Source organism: Osmerus eperlanus, chromosome 3 (assembly GCF_963692335.1).
Source record: "Osmerus eperlanus chromosome 3, fOsmEpe2.1, whole genome shotgun sequence".
NCBI lineage: Eukaryota > Metazoa > Chordata > Actinopteri > Osmeriformes > Osmeridae > Osmerus > Osmerus eperlanus.
In genome coordinates this window covers 23,176,085-23,195,199 of record NC_085020.1, presented here as the reverse complement: position 1 = coordinate 23,195,199, position 19,115 = coordinate 23,176,085, and the positions used below count along the sequence as shown (strand labels likewise).

The following is a 19,115-nucleotide window of genomic DNA, read 5'->3' as shown; positions in this document are numbered from 1 at the left end:
TATATTACTTCCTGGGAGGTTCCGTTGGGGGTAAAGTTTTTGTGCCGTAAAGTGCCACTAACACTAGCTAGCGACAGTCCGAAGCAAATTTTCACAGTCTACGGTTTAATATTATTCTCTGGGAAATTATTGAAATAACAAATTAACTATATGTACCAATTTATGCGCTTTAAATTTGACCCCAACAACTTTAGTTAAATCAACAACTCTGAAGCAGCTGGCTACGGTAGTGTCTTATTCACAGTGTTCATACATTAGCCAAGTAGGCTACAAAACAAGACTGTTGTATTGATTAGGTTGACTGCTCCAACAGGCTAGTTATGAACATTATGGACATGTATTCATTTAAACAGTAGGTTTGGGGGTGACATAGTTAATAAATTAACTGCCCCAGCTTCAAGCACACTTCACAATTTACCCAGAAATGTTAACCTCTCTAGTTTATATTACTGTAAGCCACTATATAATGTCCAGATGATGGAATATTGCGACACGTATTCTGTATGGCTATTTACAAAGCACACAAGCATGTAATTTAATGTTCCACATTCGTGTTAGTGCACTTATTTCATCAATATTGGTCAAGGGCCTAATGACTACTGGGGCAGTAATGGTGGTTGGTACTGAACCGAGGCTCTGCTTCCAGCTTCCAGCAGCGTCTACCGGGAGGACTTCCAGCGAGCGATGGCCGTCTTCAGCCTTCTGTTGGGGGTGAGCACGGTGTTGGGGAGGGGCAGGTTGGTGAGCACGGTGCTGGGGGAGGGGCAGGTTGGTGAGCAGGGTGCTGGGGGAGGGGCAGGTTGGTGAGCACGGTGGTGGGGGAGGGGCAGGTTGGTGAGCACGGTGTTGGGGAGGGGCAGGTTGGAGAGCACGGTGGTGGGGGAGGGGCAGGTTGGTGAGCACGGTGCTGGGGGAGGGGCAGGTTGGTGAGCACGGTGGTGGGGAGGGGCAGGTTGGTGAGCACGGTGGTGGGGAGGGGCAGGTTGGTGAGCACGGTGGTGGGGAGGGGCAGGTTGGTGAGCACGGTGGTGGGGAGGGGCAGGTTGGTGAGCACGGTGGTGGGGGAGGGGCAGGTTGGTGAGCACGGTGCTGGGGGAGGGGCAGGTTGGTGAGCACGGTGGTGGGGAGGGGCAGGTTGGTGAGCACGGTGCTGGGGGAGGGGCAGGTTGGTGAGCACGGTGCTGGGGGAGGGGCAGGTTGGTGAGCACGGTGGTGGGGGAGGGGCAGGTTGGTGAGCACGGTGCTGGGGGAGGGGCAGGTTGGTGAGCACGGTGTTGGGGGAGGGGCAGGTTGGAGAGCAGGGTGGTGGGGAGGGGCAGGTTGGTGAGCACGGTGGTGGGGGAGGGGCAGGTTGGTGAGCACGGTGCTGGGGAGGGGCAGGTTGGTGAGCACGGTGCTGGGGGAGGGGCAGGTTGGAGAGCAGGGTGCTGGGGAGGGGCAGGTTGGTGAGCACGGTGCTGGGGAGGGGCAGGTTGGTGAGCACGGTGCTGGGGAGGGGCAGGTTGGTGAGCACGGTGGTGGGGAGGGGCAGGTTGGTGAGCACGGTGGTGGGGAGGGGCAGGTTGGTGAGCACGGTGCTGGGGGAGGGGCAGGTTGGTGAGCACGGTGCTGGGGAGGGGCAGGTTGGTGAGCACGGTGGTGGGGGAGGGGCAGGTTGGTGAGCACGGTGCTGGGGAGGGGCAGGTTGGTGAGCACGGTGCTGGGGAGGGGCAGGTTGGAGAGCACGGTGGTGGGGGAGGGGCAGGTTGGTGAGCACGGTGGTGGGGGAGGGGCAGGTTGGAGAGCACGGTGGTGGGGGAGGGGCAGGTTGGTGAGCACGGTGGTGGGGGAGGGGCAGGTTGGTGAGCACGGTGCTGGGGGAGGGGCAGGTTGGTGAGCACGGTGGTGGGGAGGGGCAGGTTGGTGAGCACGGTGGTGGGGAGGGGCAGGTTGGTGAGCACGGTGCTGGGGGAGGGGCAGGTTGGTGAGCACGGTGCTGGGGGAGGGGCAGGTTGGTGAGCACGGTGCTGGGGAGGGGCAGGTTGGTGAGCACGGTGGTGGGGGAGGGGCAGGTTGGTGAGCACGGTGGTGGGGAGGGGCAGGTTGGTGAGCACGGTGGTGGGGGAGGGGCAGGTTGGTGAGCACGGTGCTGGGGGAGGGGCAGGTTGGTGAGCACGGTGCTGGGGAGGGGCAGGTTGGAGAGCACGGTGGTGGGGGAGGGGCAGGTTGGAGAGCACGGTGGTGGGGGAGGGGCAGGTTGGTGAGCACGGTGGTGGGGGAGGGGCAGGTTGGTGAGCACGGTGGTGGGGGAGGGGCAGGTTGGTGAGCACGGTGGTGGGGAGGGGCAGGTTGGTGAGCACGGTGGTGGGGAGGGGCAGGTTGGTGAGCACGGTGGTGGGGAGGGGCAGGTTGGTGAGCACGGTGGTGGGGAGGGGCAGGTTGGTGAGCACGGTGCTGGGGGAGGGGCAGGTTGGTGAGCACGGTGTTGGGGGAGGGGCAGGTTGGTGAGCACGGTGGTGGGGGAGGGGCAGGTTGGTGAGCACGGTGGTGGGGGAGGGGCAGGTTGGTGAGCACGGTGCTGGGGGAGGGGCAGGTTGGTGAGCACGGTGCTGGGGAGGGGCAGGTTGGAGAGCACGGTGGTGGGGGAGGGGCAGGTTGGTGAGCACGGTGGTGGGGAGGGGCAGGTTGGAGAGCAGGGTGGTGGGGGAGGGGCAGGTTGGTGAGCACGGTGGTGGGGGAGGGGCAGGTTGGTGAGCACGGTGGTGGGGGAGGGGCAGGTTGGTGAGCACGGTGCTGGGGGAGGGGCAGGTTGGTGAGCACGGTGGTGGGGGAGGGGCAGGTTGGAGAGCAGGGTGGTGGGGAGGGGCAGGTTGGTGAGCACGGTGGTGGGGAGGGGCAGGTTGGTGAGCACGGTGGTGGGGAGGGGCAGGTTGGTGAGCACGGTGGTGGGGAGGGGCAGGTTGGTGAGCACGGTGCTGGGGGAGGGGCAGGTTGGTGAGCACGGTGGTGGGGGAGGGGCAGGTTGGAGAGCAGGGTGGTGGGGAGGGGCAGGTTGGTGAGCACGGTGGTGGGGAGGGGCAGGTTGGTGAGCACGGTGCTGGGGGAGGGGCAGGTTGGTGAGCACGGTGCTGGGGAGGGGCAGGTTGGAGAGCACGGTGGTGGGGAGGGGCAGGTTGGTGAGCACGGTGGTGGGGGAGGGGCAGGTTGGTGAGCACGGTGGTGGGGAGGGGCAGGTTGGTGAGCACGGTGGTGGGGGAGGGGCAGGTTGGTGAGCACGGTGGTGGGGGAGGGGCAGGTTGGTGAGCACGGTGGTGGGGGAGGGGCAGGTTGGTGAGCACGGTGGTGGGGAGGGGCAGGTTGGAGAGCAATGTGTTGGGGAGGGGCAGGTTGGTCATGGGGCCTGAGCGCTTCTTGGCACCTCTCTATCACTTCCCGCTCATAAGAGTAACCGTCAGGAACACACACACACACAGATACCTTTAGCTAAACTGGTTTAATATGGTCAATAGAGATGTCTTTAGATTACTACATAAAAAAACATAATAAAATGTGCATGCTCTACTAAATGAAACGTGTAGGTTTTCAGTCTTAATGCCTGTTTTAATAGACATCCATGTCCACAGCCTGGAGTGTGTGAGGGAGACGGCAGGTGAGGTTGTGTTCCGGCCTACAGGTGAGGCTGTGTCCTGACCTGCAGGTGAGGCTGTGTCCTGATCTGCAGGTGAGGCTGTGTCCTGATCTGCAGGTGAGGCTGTGTCCTGATCTGCAGGTGAGGCTGTGTCCTGACCTGCAGGTGAGGCTGTGTCCTGACCTGCAGGTGAGGCTGTGTCCTGACCTGCAGGTGAGGGTGTGTCCTGCAGCGATAACCGGCTCCCTCATCAGCTCCCTGGTGATGGGGCACAGGAACTCGTCAGGGGCCCTGGGGCCACTCAGCCCATCCTTAAGCTCCTCCACCTTCTGTCTGTGGTAACACTAGAGGAGCTGTCTGTGGTAACACTAGAGGTAACACTAGAGGAGCTGTCTGTGGTAACACTAGAGGAGCTGTCTGTGGTAACACTAGAGGTAACACTAGAGGAGCTGTCTGTGGTAACACTAGAGGAGCTGTCTGTGGTAACACTAGAGGTAACACTAGAGGAGCTGTCTGTGGTAACACTAGAGGTAACACTAGAGGAGCTGTCCTTGGTAATGGTCATATCTCCACAGACCGACCCTGGTGACAGCCGTGGCACGAAACCAGCTGGCCTGAGATGACATCCTCCAAGGCTGTATAGAGCATGCCTTCACCTGGCACACAGCGCAGGATAAGCCTCACTGCTCAACAGATTGCATTGTTTCCACTGTCAAACCAACAGCCGCACAATGGACCAGACGTCTGAATAGGGGGCATGATTCAAGTGTGGGCGACAGCAGGTCCATCCACTGGCAGGGCCCTGGTGACGGCTGGTGACTGTAGATAGGATGCTGTGATGCATCCCCTGACTCCTGCACGGTGCTGATGAGAACGGAATAAGGGCCTTGCCTACCCCTCGCCTTGACGACGAGAAGGGATCTGTTGAAGCACACCCTCCTAACCTGCTGCCACAGCCTTTCTACTGACTGCACAGTAGAAAGACCCCCCAGAGAGCAGAAAGAAGATTCCACCTGTCAGGGACGTGAGCAGCCACACCAGGAGAACCTGAGCAGCTACACCAGGAGAACCTGAGCAGCTACACCAGGAGAACCTGAGCAGCCACACCAGGAGAACCTGAGCAGCTACACCAGGAGAACCTGAGCAGCCACACCAGGAGAACCTGAGCAGCTACACCAGGAGAACCTGAGCAGCTACACCAGGAGAACCTGAGCAGCCACACCAGGAGAACCTGAGCAGCCACACCAGGAGAACCTGAGCAGCCACACCAGGAGAACCTGAGCAGCTACACCAGGAGAACCTGAGCAGCTACACCAGGAGAACCTGAGCAGCTACACCAGGAGAACCTGAGCAGCCACACCAGGAGAACCTGAGCAGCCACACCAGGAGAACCTGAGCAGCCACACCAGGAGAACCTGAGCAGCCACACCAGGAGAACCTGAGCAGCTACACCAGGAGAACCTGAGCAGCCACACCAGGAGAACCTGAGCAGCTACACCAGGAGAACCTGAGCATCTACACCAGGAGAACCTGAGCAGCTACACCAGCAGAGATGACACTGGCATCACAAACAGACCACATCCCTCAGGGCGCCGTTGTGGAGGTACCAATCAATCTGCTGAACCATTCGTTCATCCAATTAACTCTTGTTGTGGGTAAGAGGAGAGAACCGTTCTGAACAGTATCTTTCAGTGTCTGCATAACAACAGCTGACATTCACTCCTCTCTGTGGGCCTCATGTACATACATTCGCAAACGTAGCGTTATTAGCAAAGTGGCCAAACCGCAGATTGCGCACGCTGTGATACTTCAGTTTACGTCGTATTTACGAAACCTGCAGGTCATCGGGTAATCAGCGCCTTTCTCCGCCCACTATACCGTACATTGCGAGCATTTAAACGGGCCTCCTTCTCTCTTTCTATAATGGATCAGCCACCAAAGTCAAAACAGCGATGACTGTTTGAATTGATCCTGATGCCAATATTTGTAATGTAGCGGGGAGTTTAACAACTGCCGTTCACCGCGCCGCTCACCGCGCCACTTGACGCGCCGCTCACCGCGCCGTTGAACATGTGATATGGAGATTTTTCCTGAGCCCGTGCAGGAAGGTGTCTGGTAGAAACGCAGAGCCTTATGAATATTTCATAAAGTAACAGGGCGGAATCTCATTTACTCAAGAGCGTAAAAAACGAAGTGTTCTTCGGCAATGATGGTGGGTTAGCGGGCAAGTTTACAAACACACATAAGGTTCTCCTCAGTCCTCAGGGCTGCTGCAGCTGTGAACCACCTTCATGCTGACAGACAGACAGGCTGCACTGACAGACAGACAGACAGGCTGCACTGACAGACAGACAGACAGACAGACAGACAGACAGGCTGCACTGACAGACAGACAGGCTGCACTGACAGACAGCCTGACAGGCTGCACTGACAGACAGACAGACAGACAGGCTGCACTGACAGAGAGACAGGCTGCACTGACAGAGAGACAGGCTGCACTGACAGACAGACAGGCTGCACTGACAGACAGACAGGCTGCACTGACAGACAGACAGGCTGCCCTGACTGACAGACAGACAGGCTGCACTGACGGACAGACAGGCTGCACTGACAGAGAGACAGGCTGCACTGACAGACAGACAGGCTGCACAGACAGACAGACAGACAGGCTGCACTGACGGACAGACAGGCTGCACTGACAGAGAGACAGGCTGCACTGACAGACAGACAGGCTGCACAGACAGACAGACAGACAGGCTGCACTGACAGACAGACAGGCTGCACTGACAGACAGACAGGCTGCACTGACAGACAGAAAAACAGGCTGCACTGACAGACAGACAGGCTGCACTGACTGCATGGCTGCATTTCAGCGAGGAACGAGGCAGCCAGTAAAACCATGGCTCAGCCCAGATCCACCAATCCCATTTTCAGAGGGATTATCTGTTTTATAAGGTCATCTGGTGGGATATACGCTCCAGAAAATGATGTAAGAGATTTATATCCCAGATAGAGGACGTTTAGAAGATATGTAATTCTGCTGCTCGAAAACCCTGGGGTAAAGATGACCATTTTGGGGAGAACTGACAAGAGATTAGAACTGAAATAAGTGGCGAATGTATCGGCCAGTCCAATCTAAAGCACATTACAATCCTGGACAACAGTTTGTGTGTATGCATGTGTACATTTGTATATATGCACGTGTTGGTGTGTGTGTGTGTGTGTATGTGTATGTGTATGTATGCATGCGTGTGTATATATGCGTGTGTTGGTCTGTGTGTGTGTCTGCATGCGTGTGTATATATGCGTGTGTTGGTCTGTGTGTGTGTATATATGCGTGTGTTGGTCTGTGTGTGTGTATGCATGCGTGTGTATATATGTGTGTGTACGTGTGTGTGTGTGTACATGTGTGTGTGTGTATGTGTGTGTGTGTGTCATCCCCTCACCACAAGCTCGCTTAGAGTTTCCTTGTTCAGACTGAAGAGTTTTGCTCCGTCTATGTTGTCGTCTTTTAAAACTTCGACCAGCTCCGCTAGCCCCTCCCCCTGCAGCCAGGACAACTCTGACCAATCAGACACCAGCAGCCTGGGGGGGGGGGGGGGGGCAGAAAACTTCCTGTCAAACACACAACAACAGGAAGTGAAGACGTGCTTGGCCATAATAGCCCCTCCCCCATCTCCTGCTCAGGCTCTTATCTGATCCACACAACCTCTTCCACACATTCCATCCATCCCTCCCCCCTCCCCCTCCCCCTGCCCCCCTCTCCCTCTGCCCCCCTCTCCCTCTCACCCTGCCCCCCTCTCCCCCTGCCCCCCTCTCCCCCTCCGCCTGCCTGCCCCCCTCCCTTTGGGCTGATAGCAAATCGGCAGTGACTCCCTCACACACAGATTAAAGAGAGGCCCTCGCCTCTAACCTGATCACCCAGCTACACGCCCTGCCTTCCATCAACAGACCTTTAATCACATTTAGATGCTCACAGAATATTCATCAGCCTTGTCCTTAACACAATCTCCCTCACACACACTGTCTCATGCACAGAGAGGCACTCCTTCTCTTTCACACACACACACACACACACACACACCAGTTATTGTAGCCTTTGCAGACATACTGTTCATCAGACACAGTAACCTTCTGGTAACATTGTGTAAGCAGCCATCATTTTTCATGTGTGTGACAGATAACTGGTGTGTTGCAGCACCTGCCACTGACACACACACACACACACACACACACACCTCCCATCATTAGCAGCTGACTGATAACTGGAGGTTATGTCTCATTAATATAACATTTGTTTTCTTTTCAACTCTGTCCCTTTTACCATTTCATATCTCTCTCACTCTCTCTCTACTCTCCATCATTCACTGTCACCTGTATCCATTAAGCCCCCTAAAAATACAAGTTCTTTAATCATCCTTTAAAACATATCAGGGAGATCCTACCTTGGTCTGGGGGCTGCTTAGATTCAGCTGAAACAACAGACAAGAGAAGCCATGAGTTCGAGGGAGCAGAGAAGTGGCAAAGATATATTTTGCTGCGCTTCATAGTATATCCCCTTCTCCATCATGCTGTTTGTTAGCTAACTTGCTGTTCAGAATCCCGCTGTGACAAGCTAGACAAGCATGCTAATCACACACAATATTAGGTGTTTTGGGGATTCTGTTGTTGGACTGTAAAAATACAGCAGAGGGGAGATGAGACTAGATCCCATCAAAGAGGAAAGTGTTTACACAGCAGTGATGAGAGAGGAGAGGAATGTGCTCCGTCAACATGGCTGCTCCCAGACAGAAGCCTCAGTGAAGGTTCTAGAACCTCTGATGAGAGGAACCAGCTGCATTCTGACGCATCACAGTGGAGTTACTTGGCGTTCCAGCCAGTATCCGTTGTGTTTGTTAGGAGCACCAGAGCTTTCTCACAGCTCCCCGCGAGTCTAGGGGGGCCCTGGGGGGACCAGGCTGCCCAGTTGTACAAAACTAACACATCCTCCTGTCTCCCAGCCGGGCCACCTGCTGTCACTGGACTAAGACACCACCCTGCTCCCTCTCTCCCCCTCCCAGAGGCCAGAGGCCATCCAGGGTCTGGTGGGGGAAAAATCCACGGCAGTCACATACCTGATGCAAGGGGAGGGAGAGGAGGGATAGAAGAGGGAGAGGGGGGAGGGGTAGAGGGGTAAGGTGAGAGGGGGAGGGGTAGAGGGGTAAGGTGAGAGGGGGGAGGGGTAGAGGGGTAAGGTGAGAGGGGGAGGGGTAGAGGGGTAAGGTGAGAGGGGGGAGGGGTAGAGGGGTAAGGTGAGAGGGGAGGGGTAGAGGGGTAAGGTGAGAGGGGAGGGGTAGAGGGGTAAGGTGAGAGGGGGAGGGGTAGAGGGGTAAGGTGAGAGGGGGGAGGGGTAGAGGGGTAAGGTGAGAGGGGAGGGGTAGAGGGGTAAGGTGAGAGGGGAGGGGTAGAGGGGTAAGGTGAGAGGGGGAGGGGTAGAGGGGTAAGGTGAGAGGGGGGAGGGGTAGAGGGGTAAGGTGAGAGGGGGAGGGGTAGAGGGGTAAGGTGAGAGGGGGGAGGGGTAGAGGGGTAAGGTGAGAGGGGGAGGGGTAGAGGGGTAAGGTGAACGAGGGGAGGGGTAGAGGGGTAAGGTGAGCGAGGGGAGGGGTAGAGGGGTAAGGTGAGAGGGGGGAGGGGTAGAGGGGTAAGCTGAGAGGGGGAGGGGTAGAGGGGTAAGATGAGAGGGGGGAGGGGTAGAGGGGTAAGATGAGAGGGGGGAGGGGTAGAGGGGTAAGGTGAGAGGGGGAGGGGTAGAGGGGTAAGGTGAACGAGGGGAGGGGTAGAGGGGTAAGGTGAGCGAGGGGAGGGGTAGAGGGGTAAGGTGAGAGAGGGGAGGGGTAGAGGGGTAAGGTGAGAGGGGAGGGGTAGAGGGGTAAGGTGAGCGAGGGGAGGGGTAGAGGGGTAAGGTGAGAGGGGGAGGGGTAGAGGGGTAAGGTGAGAGGGGGGAGGGGTAGAGGGGTAAGGTGAGAGGGGAGGGGTAGAGGGGTAAGGTGAGAGGGGAGGGGTAGAGGGGTAAGGTGAGAGGGGGAGGGGTAGAGGGGTAAGGTGAGAGGGGGGAGGGGTAGAGGGGTAAGGTGAGAGGGGAGGGGTAGAGGGGTAAGGTGAGAGGGGAGGGGTAGAGGGGTAAGGTGAGAGGGGGAGGGGTAGAGGGGTAAGGTGAGAGGGGGGAGGGGTAGAGGGGTAAGGTGAGAGGGGGGAGGGGTAGAGGGGTAAGGTGAGAGGGGGAGGGGTAGAGGGGTAAGATGAGAGGGGGGAGGGGTAGAGGGGTAAGATGAGAGGGGGGAGGGGTAGAGGGGTAAGGTGAGAGGGGGAGGGGTAGAGGGGTAAGGTGAGAGGGGGGAGGGGTAGAGGGGTAAGGTGAGAGGGGGAGGGGTAGAGGGGTAAGGTGAACGAGGGGAGGGGTAGAGGGGTAAGGTGAGCGAGGGGAGGGGTAGAGGGGTAAGGTGAGAGGGGGGAGGGGTAGAGGGGTAAGCTGAGAGGGGGAGGGGTAGAGGGGTAAGATGAGAGGGGGGAGGGGTAGAGGGGTAAGATGAGAGGGGGGAGGGGTAGAGGGGTAAGGTGAGAGGGGGAGGGGTAGAGGGGTAAGGTGAACGAGGGGAGGGGTAGAGGGGTAAGGTGAGCGAGGGGAGGGGTAGAGGGGTAAGGTGAGAGAGGGGAGGGGTAGAGGGGTAAGGTGAGAGAGGGGAGGGGTAGAGGGGTAAGGTGAGAGAGGGGAGGGGTAAAGGGGTAAGGTGAGAGAGGGGAGGGGTAGAGGGGTAAGGTGGGCGAGGGGAGGGGTAGAGGGGTAAGGTGAGAGAGGGGAGGGGTAGAGGGGTAAGGTGGGCGAGGGGAGGGGTAGAGGGGTAAGGTGAGAGAGGGGAGGGGTAGAGGGGTAAGGTGGGCGAGGGGAGGGGTAAAGGGGTAAGGTGAGAGGGGGGAGGGGTAGAGGGGTAAGGTGAGAGGGGGGAGGGGTAGAGGGGTAAGGTGAGAGGGGGAGGGGTAGAGGGGTAAGGTGAGAGGGGAGGGGTAGAGGGGTAAGATGAGAGGGGGGAGGGGTAGAGGGGTAAGGTGAGAGGGGGGAGGGGTAGAGGGGTAAGGTGAGAGGGGGAGGGGTAGAGGGGTAAGGTGAACGAGGGGAGGGGTAGAGGGGTAAGGTGAGCGAGGGGAGGGGTAGAGGGGTAAGGTGAGAGAGGGGAGGGGTAAGGTGAGAGAGGGGAGGGGTAGAGGGGTAAGGTGAGAGAGGGGAGGGGTAAAGGGGTAAGGTGAGAGAGGGGAGGGGTAGAGGGGTAAGGTGGGCGAGGGGAGGGGTAGAGGGGTAAGGTGAGAGAGGGGAGGGGTAGAGGGGTAAGGTGGGCGAGGGGAGGGGTAGAGGGGTAAGGTGAGAGAGGGGAGGGGTAGAGGGGTAAGGTGGGCGAGGGGAGGGGTAAAGGGGTAAGGTGAGAGGGGGGAGGGGTAGAGGGGTAAGGTGGGCGAGGGGAGGGGTAGAGGGGTAAGGTGAGAGAGGGGAGGGGTAGAGGGGTAAGGTGGGCGAGGGGAGGGGTAGAGGGGTAAGGTGAGAGAGGGGAGGGGTAGAGGGGTAAGGTGGGCGAGGGGAGGGGTAAAGGGGTAAGGTGAGAGGGGGGAGGGGTAGAGGGGTAAGGTGAGAGGGGGGAGGGGTAGAGGGGTAAGGTGAGAGGGGGAGGGGTAGAGGGGTAAGGTGGGCGAGGGGAGGGGTAGAGGGGTAAGGTGAGAGAGGGGAGGGGTAGAGGGGTAAGGTGGGCGAGGGGAGGGGTAGAGGGGTAAGGTGAGAGAGGGGAGGGGTAGAGGGGTAAGGTGGGCGAGGGGAGGGGTAAAGGGGTAAGGTGAGAGGGGGGAGGGGGGAGGGGTAGAGGGGTAAGGTGAGAGGGGGGAGGGGTAGAGGGGTAAGGTGAGAGGGGGAGGGGTAGAGGGGTAAGGTGAGAGGGGAGGGGTAAAGGGGTAAGGTGAGAGGGGAGGGGTAGAGGGGTAAGGTGAGAGGGGGGAGGGGTAGAGGGGTAAGGTGAGAGAGGGGAGGGGTAAAGGGGTAAGGTGAAAGGGGGGAGGGGTAGAGGGGTAAGGTGAGAGGGGGAGGGGTAGAGGGGTAAGGTGAGCGAGGGGAGGGGTAGAGGGGTAAGGTGAGAGGGGGAGGGGTAGAGGGGTAAGATGAGAGAGGGGAGGGGTAGAGGGGTAAGGTGAGAGGGGAGGGGTAGAGGGGTAAGGTGAGAGGGGGAGGGGTAGAGGGGTAAGGTGAGAGAGGGGAGGGGTAGAGGGGTAAGATGAGAGAGGGGAGGGGTAGAGGGGTAAGGTGAGAGGGGGAGGGGTAGAGGGGTAAGGTGAGAGGGGGGAGGGGTAGAGGGGTAAGGTGAGAGAGGGGAGGGGTAAAGGGGTAAGGTGAAAGGGGGGAGGGGTAGAGGGGTAAGGTGAGAGAGGGGGGGGGTAGAGGGGTAAGGTGAGAGGGGGAGGGGTAGAGGGGTAAGATGAGAGAGGGGAGGGGTAGAGGGGTAAGGTGAGCGAGGGGAGGGGTAGAGGGGTAAGGTGAGAGGGGGAGGGGTAGAGGGGTAAGATGAGAGAGGGGAGGGGTAGAGGGGTAAGGTGAGAGGGGAGGGGTAGAGGGGTAAGGTGAGAGGGGGAGGGGTAGAGGGGTAAGGTGAGAGAGGGGAGGGGTAGAGGGGTAAGATGAGAGAGGGGAGGGGTAGAGGGGTAAGATGAGAGAGGGGAGGTGTAGAGGGGTAAGGTGAGAGGGGGAGGGGTAGAGGGGTAAGGTGAGAGAGGGGAGGGGTAGAGGGGTAAGGTGGGCGAGGGGAGGGGTAGAGGGGTAAGGTGGGCGAGGGGAGGGGTAGAGGGGGAGGGAGAAGAGGGTTAGTGTGGGAAGGCAGGTATGGAGTGATGGAGAGCAGGAATTCAGAGTGTGGGAGTGCAGCAGTGTAAGGGGGCAGGGGAGGGGGAGACAGGGGTGGGGGGAGGGGGCAGGATTACCTTTCATGCTGCTTCAAACTGTGCAGCAGGACCCCCTGGTTCTATAAAAGACAACAAACAATCATGTAGAACAGGAATGTCTGGCATGCTGCCTCTGAGCCTCAGTGGGAGGCTAGCCTCGCGTAGGTCCGCTCATCTCACAAACACACCACATATAAACACACAACATGAGCGCAAAACACTGCTTACCGCATCATAGACCGTGACCGATTTATCCACAGAGCTGTGGGCCCGCAAAACAGTCAGTCACACACGTCTTTGTGGCGCTGAATTGATAAATATTGTATAAAAACGACTAATTTATGGTGAAAGAATGACATGAAGCAAATATTTCTGACCAGACTCAAACAGTATGGGAGATTCATGCCTAGAATTCTGAGTGACCCTGACAGGACAGAATCTAACAAAACAGATCCCCCTAGTGGCCACACAGAGAAACAGCAGGACGAGTTAGCTTTGCAACACTGAAATTAACTTAAATTTAAGCAGATTCACATGTAGAACAGTGAGAAACAAGGAACTTACCCAGAGACAAGCATGTCACCGTCAGAGGAGAAGGCACAGAAGAGAACAGGAGCAGACTGGCCTGTCAGAGTGCACAGCAGCCGAGTCATCCGGTCTGGAGAGCAACAACATCTATGACACAGCTATTACCTGTGTAGAGCAACACATCTATTACTACCTGTGTAGAGCAACACATCTATTACTACCTGTGTAGAGCAACAACATCCATGCCACATCTATTACTACCTGTGTAGAGCAACACATCTATTACTACCTGTGTAGAGCAACACATCTATTACTACCTGTGTAAAGCAACACATCTATTACTACCTGTGTAGAGCAACACATCTTTTACTACCTGTGTAGAGCAACACATCTATTTACTACCTGTGTAGAGCAACAACATCTAGGACACATCTATTACTACCTGTGTAGAGCAACAACATCCATGCCACATCTATTACTACCTGTATAGAGCAACGCATCTATTACTACCTGTGTAGAGCAACAACATCCATGCCACATCTATTACTACCTGTGTAGAGAAACACATCTATTACTACCTGTGTAGAGCAACACATCTATTACTACCTGTGTAGAGCAACACATCTTTTACTACCTGTGTAGAGAAACAACATCTAGGACACATCTATTACTACCTGTGTAGAGCAACAACATCCATGCCACATCTATTACTACCTGTGTAGAGCAACACATCTATTACTACCTGTGTAGAGCAACACATCTTTACTACCTGTGTAGAGAAACAACATCTAGGAAACATCTATTACTACCTGTGTAGAGCAACAACATCCATGCCACATCTATTACTACCTGTGTAGAGCAACACATCTATTACTACCTGTGTAGAGCAACATATCTTTTACTACCTGTGTAGAGCAACACATATATTACTACCTGTGTAGAGCAACAACATCTAGGACACATCTATTACTACCTGTGTAGAGCAACACATCTATTACTACCTGTGTAGAGCAACACATCTATTACTACCTGTGTAGAGCAACACATCTATTACTACCTGTGTAGAGCAACACATCTTTTACTACCTGTGTAGAGCAACACATCTATTACTACCTGTGTAGAGCAACAACATCTAGGACACATCTATTACTACCTGTGTAGAGCAACAACATCCATGCCACATCTATTACTACCTGTGTAGAGCAACACATCTATTACTACCTGTGTAGAGCAACAACATCCATGCCACATCTATTACTACCAGTGTAGAGCAACAACATCTATTACTCATCTATTACTACCTCTGTAGAGCGACACATCTATTACTACCTGTGTAGAGCAACAACATATATTAAACATTTATTACTACCTCCTCTGTAGAGTAACACATACAGTGTTTTCCTCTATGTTGATTTTGCCGTGGCGGCCCGGTCAGAAATAGGGCTGAACAAAAGGCCGTCTATCAGCAGTGATTGTTAGAGTGCATGTCGGAGAATAGCATGGACACGCGCTTCAGTTGAGATTGCGTGTGTGCGTCCTTGAGAACTGTAAATCGTATAACTGTTGTCAGTTAATTTAAGCCTGTTATTGTATTAGTCTATAGTTCTTGCAAATTTAAATTGAGTTAACTGGTGATTTTCGTTGTCACCAGTTAACTTAATTTAAATTTGCAACACATCTATCTGCACATCTTAAATTTGCAACACATCTATCTGCTTCTAATTAAGTTACATGCTGTAACTGGGGCGTTCTACTGTACAGTACATTCTGTAACTGGGGAGTACCACTGTACAGTACATACTGTAACTGGGGTGTAGATCAGTGGTTCAGATCGGACCGCAGGAAGAATGACTGTGACCTAACACCCTCTTAAGCCTCCTGTTAAATGTGCCTAAAAACGCCTAAACAGCATACCCAAAGTAAATTGGAAGCTGTTCTTGAACCATTTGGAGTACATGCATGTAAATGATCTCTTTTGAAAGCTGACACTCTGAAGTTATGTCCCCTGTTGTCAGGACCCCTGTCAGTCCTTCTAGTGTTGAGTAATAGAAGCTTGAACACAAGGAAAGTGAAAATTTCTATTTCCGCCTAGATTTTGTTTTGAAAACAGAGGCCTGAATAGGCCTAGAGGTGGTAGGTATTATCTGGAAGACTAAATTGGACCACAGGTTGAAGCCTTACCCAATTCAAATCAAAAGTCAAACATAATACCACAATATATTCATATTTGACACATGTTTTTATAAGAGTACATCCAGGAATTTTCTAAAAGGGTCTTTTGGAGACTCCAAAATGACCCTTTGTAACCAAGGTCAAGGTCAAATAAAAAGGTATTATTTTTCATAATTGTTATCTCTGGCCCATCTCTGGTACTTAGAAATATCATATATAATAGCTAAATCCCTAATTAGTAATACTGAAACAAAAAAACTGAAGCATGAACACATTGGAGTGCTTTATCTGATTCCAAGGATTGGCGCACAAAGAACACTGATTCTGTCAACCATATTGCGCAATCGACTGTTATTTTGAAGGCTCCACAGACGCATACAAATGAGGTATTGGCATTTTCAGCTAGCTGTCAGCTACAAGGCTAACGAGCTAATTTCAGAGCCAGTCGAAGCCAGTTCGAGAAATTTGTTTAGAACGAGTGTGGGGGGGGGGGGGGCGGGGGGGGGGGGCAGGACGCACAGACCTAGTTGGCTTTAGAGGGCTGTCAACGGGGCATGGAAGCTCCTATTGGGTCGAACAAGGTGTCAATCAAAAGGGGAGGGTTCAACGGACATTTTGAGACCTTCATTTTGTAAATACTCCGTTGATAAATCGGAGAAAATAACACTTTTATGTGAACAAGTTGTTTCTTCCGTCGGCTAACTTGCATAATGAAACAAAGGATAATGGCTATTCATGAACGTAAAACATTGTATTTGGACGAATTACTTTACATGGTTAGATACTTTGAACCCTTGGGACTTACGCAGATCAAGTTTTGATGGCATGATTTGCACACCTGGACCTATTTGAACAACTTAGGGTGAGTACAACTTTTTTCTTTGGCATTGTTGAAGGAATGTTCACCGGAAAAAGACGTTGACTTTGCTTGCTATTGCGACTTGATCTTGAATTGGTTTATTTCAATGGAAGCACAAGAATCGTAGCTTTCCAACGATGTATAACATGTGTAGCGTCTAAAAAATATATTTTTTAGAATTTAGTGCGTCGTAACTGAGGAAGGGGGAGGCAGCATTTTTGTCTCGCGGGCGAAACAGGAGCGTAAACACCCCCACTCTAACCTAACACCCCCAGGTGTTAACCTAACACCCCCACTCTAACCTAACACCCTCTGGGATCATGTTCTCCTCAAACCCAGACCTGCAGAAGGAGACTAGCTTGCTGAGAGAGAGAGAGAGAGAGAGAGAGAGAGAGAGAGAGAGAGAGAGAGAGAGAGCGCCTGCTAACCCTCGACCAGCCAACCTACCTTCTCCAGAGTGCTGAGAGAAGATCCAGAGCTTCACCTGGACGTCCTGCCCACAGGAGCCCAGACGCAGCCCGGACGTCCTGCCCACAGGAGCCCAGACGCAGCCCGGACGTCCTGCCCACAGGAGCCCAGACGTCCTGCCCACAGGAGCCCAGACGCAGCCCGGACGTCCTGCCCACAGGAGCCCAGACGCAGCCCGGACGTCCTGCCCACAGGAACCCAGACGCAGCCCGGACGTCCTGCCGACAGGAGCCCAGACGCAGCCCGGACGTCCTGCCCACAGGAGGCCAGACGCAGCCCGGACGTCCTGCCCACAGGAGCCCAGACGCAGCCCGGACGTCCTGCCCACAGGAGCCCAGACGCAGCCCGGACGTCCTGCCCACAGGAGCCCAGACGCAGCCCGGACGTCCTGCCCACAGGAGCCCAGACGCAGCCCGGACGTCCTGCCCACAGGAGCCCAGACGCAGCAGCTCCCTGGCCCCCTCTGGACAACACAACAACCAGACACCGGAACATTCCCCCAGCTTAACACTCGACTCAGATGAAAAACACATCTGAGTCGAAAAACACACCCAGAAGCTTGTCTTGTTGTTCAATGTTCAACAAAAAAGAACTTACGTGAATATTTTATATATTCTGCCTCAGGTACAGGCAGAAGTGAAGAGAAGAGTTTGATCATGCAGCGTTTCTATCATTTTAATTGTCTGTAATTGTCTCACCAATCTCATTCTGGGCAGCGAACTGACAGCAGGCCACGCAAAGGTCGTGGGCATACTTCTCAGTGAAGGAGCAGCCTCATGTCCACATCCCATAATTTGATGTCTCCATAACTACACCCCGTGACGAACACCAATCCGTTCGGTGAGAAGCAGAGGGCTAGCACCGTAGCTTCGCTAACGGCTCCATGGCTGCGGAGGTAAACCTTTTGTTCAGGCTAAGAATTTTACATTCATATATGAATGGATTGGTAATTCATTTGAATCACCTCCGGAGTCAATAGAGTTAACTGAATTGATTAGAAGCTCATTAGGAAGAAGACAAGTTTGAATCACGTGGAGTCTGGGTATAACCTAGGCTAGGATGTCTGATATCCTTTGTTTGTTACAATGTTTGCTCAGCTCTGCCCCTCAGGGAACATGGAAACTAATGACGGTTACCGGTAAGTACCTTACCTACGTATTGTTTTTGAGTGGAAGGCCCAAAGGACCACGGTTCCATCTGATGCACCTGCCACGAGGAAGGTCGAGTCTGGCGAGAGCGCGCAGTGGCGAAAATCTGCTATCAACTTTGGGGGGGACAATTATATGACATTTTCTCAAGAGCAATTTCTGAGGGGATACCAACATTACTGCTGTAACACATAGCACAGTAAAAAAAAGCACCATTGTGTCCATAATCAGCTAAGCGCTTTCATTGCGTATTATTAATATTATTGAAATTACATATTTATGTTTACAGTGATTTATTGGGGGGGACAAATCATATGGGGGGGTCGTGTCCTCCCTGGCTGTCCCCCCCGGGATTTCCACCAATGGTTCAAAAGTCGACACCATCTCTCCTGTTTCCATGCTCCAAATAATGGTAGAGCCATCGGTAGAGCCAGGGCCGTAATCAATCATAATTAATATTGGGGGGGGGGACATATCCCCCCCCAATATTCAAATCTGGTCACAATGTCCCCCCGAATATATTGATCTAAAAATATAAATGTGCTACGCTACGACAGGTAACCCGCGCACGCTGTCCGACATTATCATAAAAAATGTCATTCGTCCCCCCCAATGTTGACTCCATGGCTACGGCCTTGGGTAGAGCACGTGACAATGTACCGGCCACAGGTACTGAAGCAGCAGCAGTGAACCGCATAGCCATGACCTGAGAGGGGCGAAAACTGAAGTTCCGAAAAGTCAGCGGAGTCATACACACGTATGGTTTTGTCCCCTGAACAAGTATCCAGCAAAGTGGGCGAGAACGCGCACCAGTTGATGTCATCTCCATGATGCTGAAGGGTGCACATTAGTGACACCATTTTGTCCAAGCAGGTGGCGTCTGTGTAAACAATAGTCGAAATCTTACACAAGGTGGCGCAAAACACTTACCAAAAATGTTTGAACAATGCGCACCTGCGCACATGACTGACAAGTCACTGAAAAAAGATTCTGAGAAGGAATTTTTCATTGAATTTTAATTGAATCCTAAGTTAAATAAAAAAGTGAAACTATCTGGCGTTGCTTACCTTTCCTTGTTACGCCCATTGATCTCGTCAGGGTACAAAACACTTCTCACTCCCGCGCTGTCAGCATGGAGAGCAGTCATGTGAATAGTCACAGCGTGCAGCAGGCCAGTTCTTGGAAAATATTCTAAAGAACGTTGGCAACGCCCCATCAAGATAAGTGTACAATCAGTAAAAACAGAACCAGTTATGAAACATGACTGATAAGCCATAGGAAAGAGTTAGAATAGGATTAAGCCATTACACAAATTGACTGGGGTAAATTGCAACGGTAAAACTACAGATCAGAGGTCTTCAACTTTGGTCCTCAGGGCCGTATG

At 53.9% G+C, this 19,115-nt stretch overlaps 1 protein-coding gene across 1 annotated transcript; it reads right to left on the bottom strand.

Moving 5' to 3' along the window:
- Window positions 1-308: 308 nt before the first annotated feature.
- Window positions 309-18,819, bottom strand: LOC134017909 (WD repeat, SAM and U-box domain-containing protein 1-like). Its single transcript, XM_062458040.1, is given in 18 exon segments — window positions 309-753; window positions 3,398-3,434; window positions 3,837-3,940; window positions 4,185-4,263; window positions 4,621-4,746; window positions 4,968-5,022; window positions 8,053-8,079; window positions 8,643-8,721; window positions 12,596-12,636; window positions 12,785-12,818; window positions 13,121-13,214; window positions 16,563-16,676; window positions 16,765-17,046; window positions 17,282-17,348; window positions 17,350-17,470; window positions 17,735-17,847; window positions 18,092-18,162; window positions 18,378-18,819. Coding segments are annotated over 18 exon segments (1,752 nt in total). The 5' UTR covers window positions 18,592-18,819; the 3' UTR covers window positions 309-659.
- Between the last annotated feature and the right edge of the window lie 296 nt (window positions 18,820-19,115).